The sequence below is a fragment of the Ictalurus punctatus genome, chromosome 9 (assembly GCF_001660625.3).
Source record: "Ictalurus punctatus breed USDA103 chromosome 9, Coco_2.0, whole genome shotgun sequence".
Classification (NCBI taxonomy): Eukaryota; Metazoa; Chordata; class Actinopteri; order Siluriformes; family Ictaluridae; genus Ictalurus; species Ictalurus punctatus.
In genome coordinates, this window is record NC_030424.2 from 9,645,001 (window position 1) to 9,650,414 (window position 5,414).

The 5,414-nt window shown below is 39.5% G+C and overlaps 1 protein-coding gene across 1 annotated transcript in view; it reads left to right on the forward strand.

Moving 5' to 3' along the window:
- The window catches only part of gchfr (GTP cyclohydrolase I feedback regulator), an 11,503-nt gene extending 6,886 nt beyond the window's left edge, over window positions 1–4,617 (forward strand). Inside the window, exon 3 of the mRNA XM_017476794.3 lies at window positions 3,729–4,617. Within this exon, the coding sequence (XP_017332283.1) occupies window positions 3,729–3,885 (157 nt within the window). The 3' untranslated portion in view covers window positions 3,886–4,617. The remainder of the gene's footprint in view (window positions 1–3,728) is intronic.
- Window positions 4,618–5,414: the final 797 nt, after the last annotated feature.

Below are 5,414 nucleotides of genomic sequence, written 5' to 3' on the forward strand. Positions count from 1 at the left end.
TGTTGTTTAACCTTTTGATCGTTTGATTAAAAAAAATCACAAAAATAATCTGCTCTCATGAATATCAAATAATTGCAAACACAACATAGGTTTATCCAAAAAATAACATTTTTGTTAAATATATGTGTAGCACAATTATTGGTACTCTTTTAGTCAATACTTTGTTCTACCTCTCTTTGCCAATATAACAACTGAGTCTTCTCTTATAATGCCTATGGGATTGGAGAATATATGGCAAGGGATCTGAGACCATTACTCCATACAGAATTTCAAGGTCAACGTTGGTGGACTCTCCTCTTCAGTTCATCCCACAGGTTTTCTATTGTTTTCAAGTCAGGGGACTGGGATGATCATGGCAGGACCATGATTTTTATGGTCAATAAACCATTTTTCTGTTGATTTTGATGTACGTTTTGGATCATTGTCCTGCTGGAAGATCCAACCACGGCCCATTTAAGCTTTCTGGCAGAGGCAGTCAGGTTTTCAGTATCTGTTGATATTTGATAGTCCATGATGCCATGTATCCTAACAAAATGTCCAGGTCCTCTGACAGAAAAACTGCCCCAAAACTTTAAAGAGCCATCACCATATTTAACCGTGGGCATGAGGTACTTTTCCATATGGCTACCTCTCTATGTGTGCCAAAATCACCTCTGGTGTTTATTGCCACAAAGCTCTATTTTGGTTTCATCTGACCATAGAACCCAATCCCATTTGAAGTTCCAGTAGTCTCTGGCAAACTGAAGACACTTGAATTTGTTATTGGATGAGAGTAGAGGCTTTTTTTTCTTGAAACCCTTCCAAATAACTTGTGGTTATGTAGGTGACTTCGGGTTGTAGTTTTGGAGACTTTCTGACCCCAAGATGCTACTACCTTCTGCAGTTCTCCAGATGTGATCCTTGGAGATTTTTTGGCCACTCGAACCATCCTCTTCAGTGTATTGAAACAATATACATGTACATTTATGGTATTTGGCAGACGCCCTTATCCAGAGCGACTTACAGAAGTGCTTTGAAGTCTCTCTCAATAAATACATCCCAATATTGTTTCACTAGGCCACAGACTAAGAATACCATCAGTCTTAAAACTCTGTTGTGAAGTAATATAGTAAGAAAATCTAGAATTTTCTTTAATGAAAAGTGCTAATTTAAGTACTTTAGGAAGAGGTAGGTCTTTAGACATCATTTAAAGACCGCCAGTGACTAACTAGTTGTTCGGACATCTGGGAGAAGTTCATTCCACCACCTAGGTGCCAGAACAAAAGAAGAGTCTTGACGCATGCCTTCCTTGTACCTTGAGAGATGGTGGCACCAGTCTAGCAGCGCTAGAGGTTCGGCGGGGTCTGATAAGTGATTTAAGGTAAGTGGGTGCTGGTCCATTTTTGGATTTGTACGCAAGTATCAGAGTTTTAAATCTGATGTTGGCAGCTACAAGAAGCCAGTGGACGGAACGTAGCCATAGGGTTGTGTGAGCGAACTTAGGAGGGTTGAAAACAAGTTCAGCACCTGCATTGTGGATCAGTTTCAGAGGTTGAATGGCGCTGAGACTGAACCAGCACCTGAGTGGCCTGTATAGATAGAAATGGACGAATCCTTCTGATGTTGTAAAGGAGAAATCAACATGAGCGTGTCAGATTAGCAATGTGCGAGGAAATGGACAGTTGATTGTCCATGGTTACCCCAAGGTTGCATGCATTAACCGAAGATAGGATCACAGAATTGTCCATCGACATTACAAGATCCTGTCATGGTGATTAATCACCTGCAATGAACAGTAGTTCAGTTTTGCTAGGATTACGTTTCAGCTGAAGAGCTGCCATCCATGATGAGATGTCTGCCAAACATGCTGAGATCTGAGTAGAAATAAGAGGATCTGCGGGAGGGAAGGAGAGGATGAGTTGAGTGTCATCCTCATAGCAGTGGCATGAGAACCCATGTGAGAATATGACCTCACCAAGAGATCGAGTATAGAGTGAGAACAGAAGAGGACCAAGTATTGAGCCTTGTGGGACACCAGTGGAGAGCCTGCAGGGAGCAGATGTGGATTCCCTCACATCATCTGGTATGAGTGACCTTCAAGGTAGAAAGCAAACCACTACCATGCTGCACCATGATTTCCGAGACTCATGAGGGTGGACAAGACTGTGACTGTGTCAAATGCTGCTAAAGGGTCAAGGAGGATGAGGACTGAAGACAGTTTGGTTGATCTAGCAGCATGTAGCTTCTCAGTGATGGCCGAAAGGACAGTTTCTGTGTTGTGTGCTGCTTTGAAGCCAGACTGGTTAGGATCTTGAAGGTTGTTTTGTGAGAGGTATAGAGACAATTGATTGTAGACAGTGCGTTCAAAGATTTTAGAAAGAAAAGAGAGAAGTGATACCAGTCAGTAGTTGCCAATGTCCAAGGGATCTAGAGTGGGTTTCTTCAGGATGGGAATAACCCTTGCTCTCTTGAATGCAGTTGGTATATAACCAGATGATATGGAGCCATTGATGATAGTTGTGATGAAAGAGAGGAGGTCTTGTGAGACGGTCTGGAGCATTGTGGAAGGGATTGGATCCAATGGACAGGTGGTAGGATTGCAGGACAAGATGACCTGCAAGATCTCTTCTGTTGCTAGATTAGACAAATGTCCCAGTGAAGCATGTACCATCCTCAGTGGGTGGTGTAGGAGGTGGGGTAGAAGTGAAAGTCTGGCAGATTTTTTTTCAATCTTCTCATCATAAAAGGTGGCAAAGTCTTCAGCAGTCAGGGAGGATGGAGCAGGAGGAGCTGGTGGGTTGAGTAGTGAAGAAAAGATGTGGCGTTGTGAGGGTCTTGTGCAGAAGTTTCTAGCTTTTCCTTGAAGAAAGTAGCAGAAGTAGCATACTCCTTAGCAGAAGTCACTGTATAGACACATATAGACGCACAATATATATACACACATCCTCTTACAGGTTGAGTCATAAGATTTCTAGTTGACTGGAACTTCTTAATTATTGCTCTGATAGTGGAAATGGACATTTTCAAAGCTTGTGCTGTTTTCTTATAGCCACGTCTCATTTTGTGAAGCTCAACAACCTTTTGCTGCACATCACAGCTATATTCCTTGGTCTTACCCATTGTTGTAAATGACTAAGGGAATTTGGCCTATGTGTTACCTCATGTATATACCACTAAAAATGTTAAATATCAATGGGAATATACTTAAAATATTTTTCTCATATGAATTCATAGGGCTGCCAATAATTGTGGCACACATATTTAACAAATGTTTGTCTTTTAAATAAACGTTTGCAATTATTTGATATCCATGAGAGCAGAGTATTTTTGTGATTTATTTATTTATTTTTTAATTAATTTTTTTTTTGTTTAAACAAAATATAAAGTTATACAATAATGACAATTTTTCACAGCCTTCTTTGCTCATATTTACCAGGGGTGCCAATATTAGTGGAGGGCACTGTATATAACAATATTGGAATGTTTAGTTTATAGTCTGAGTCAAAAGGGAACTAAGCTATGCTTTATTTTTGAACTAGTTTTGTTTACTGCTTTTGTCAATGATCACTTGTTAGCATTCAAATCATTTAATTACAGTAGCTGCTTTTACAACTGTTTTTGCTGTACAATTCATGGGTTAGCATGCATGCTGTATGCTAGTGAGTCAAAGGTTGTGACATTAAATGTCAGGACTGTTCGAGAACCACTCTCAAATGAATAAACATTTTCATATGTTTTGTGTCTTGCAGTTCAGAATACTATGTGGATGAACCACCACGATTAGTCCTGGACAAACTTGAGAAGCTCGGATACAGAGTTGTGACAATGACAGGAGTTGGTCAGACTCTAGTGTGGTGCCTTCACAAAGAAACTAGTGAGCTTTGTCAACATCCTGTAATGTCATGATATGAAAAATAATTATCACCATTTGAACACAGGTTATCTGTCATAAGCAGATTTGAGCAGTGTTGGCATGAGACTAGTGTTGTGCAATGGCTAGGTTTTTTTCCTTGTGAAAATGTTTTATAATTAAAACTGCAAATGGAGATTTTTTCTCTTTCTACAGCTAAGCCAATCAACCCTGACATTATGTAATCAAAACGGAAACAGTGTAAGGCAAGTCTGTCAGTTCAGTAGGGAGAGCTGTTTATTTCTGTTTAGACATGTTTAAATGTATGTACTTCAAACGAACCATATGAAAGGCAAGTAATTAGTATACATATTTATGGTTCTGTCATTAATGTTGGATGCTTCATTAAATTTAATTCTACACGTTGGTCAAAAATCTCCTTTTTACAGATGTTTTGTGGTTTTGGAGAATCACAATCTCAATTTCAATTAGCTAAAATGTTAAACTCATTCCAGAACCTAATTTCACAACCAAACATCATGTCATTGTTTAGTTTATTGCTTTATTTAGCTTTGTGCTGTATGCTGAGTTCAGTATTCCACCTCATTTAATGCCTGATTTAACTAATCAGAAAACCATCAAGGCTTTCTGGGCTGAATTTGTTAGAAGATGCAGAAACACAAATCTCTGTAAGGTATTGACCTTCTAGGACATGTTTGACAACTGTGATGTAAATGTAATATGATGTGTGCTATTGCAAAGAGAACTAAATAAAAGTTTAAAGAAAATTTCGTTTGAGCATTTAGTTGGGGTACTAACCTGATGTATGTACAGTATTTTCTTGAGATTGATTAATAGTTCTATTCCTATCCATCAGGGGCACTGAGAATAACCTGAATACCTCCTTGTGTGTGTGACCACGCATGCCAAGACAAATCATTATGTTCAGATGTGCACTGCCCAAGTGTTGATTGAAGATGCAGAGATGACTCATTATATTGAATTTATGATGACTTATTGCAAGTGTGTGTCGCATCGGATGTAATAGCATATGTTAGTTGTTTTGCTGCTAGCAATGGAGCAATTGCTCCAATCTATATAAACTGATCTTTCTGCATGGGAGCTGGTTGACACTTCATTCACAGCAGTGGGACACCTAGGCCAGGATATGGGGCAAACTCTGTCAACCTGGTTTATCCACAGCGTCAAGTGTGGTTTGTACAGTCCACTCTGCTGTACGTATGCAGATCAACCCTGCAAATCTTCCAAAAAGGCCTTGGATAGAAGCGCTCAGGTTTTAGAATGACTAAACCAGCATAGGTACACAGACCATCTGTGCAGCAGTTTTAAGTCAACACCCAGAGCGGTCCTGGTCTAAGACCCCTAATAGTTATATCTGTGCCTTCGTGCATCTTGTGAGGCAGACTTTAAACAGTACCCCATCAGGAATAAATCATCACATGAAATTTGGATCATATTGGTGGACCTGTGCAATTCCTATTTTCATGTCCCTATCATCCTAGTAAACAGATGCATCCAAGGGCAGGCAGTCCAAATAAAATTTTTAGATTTTCATCTTGATCTA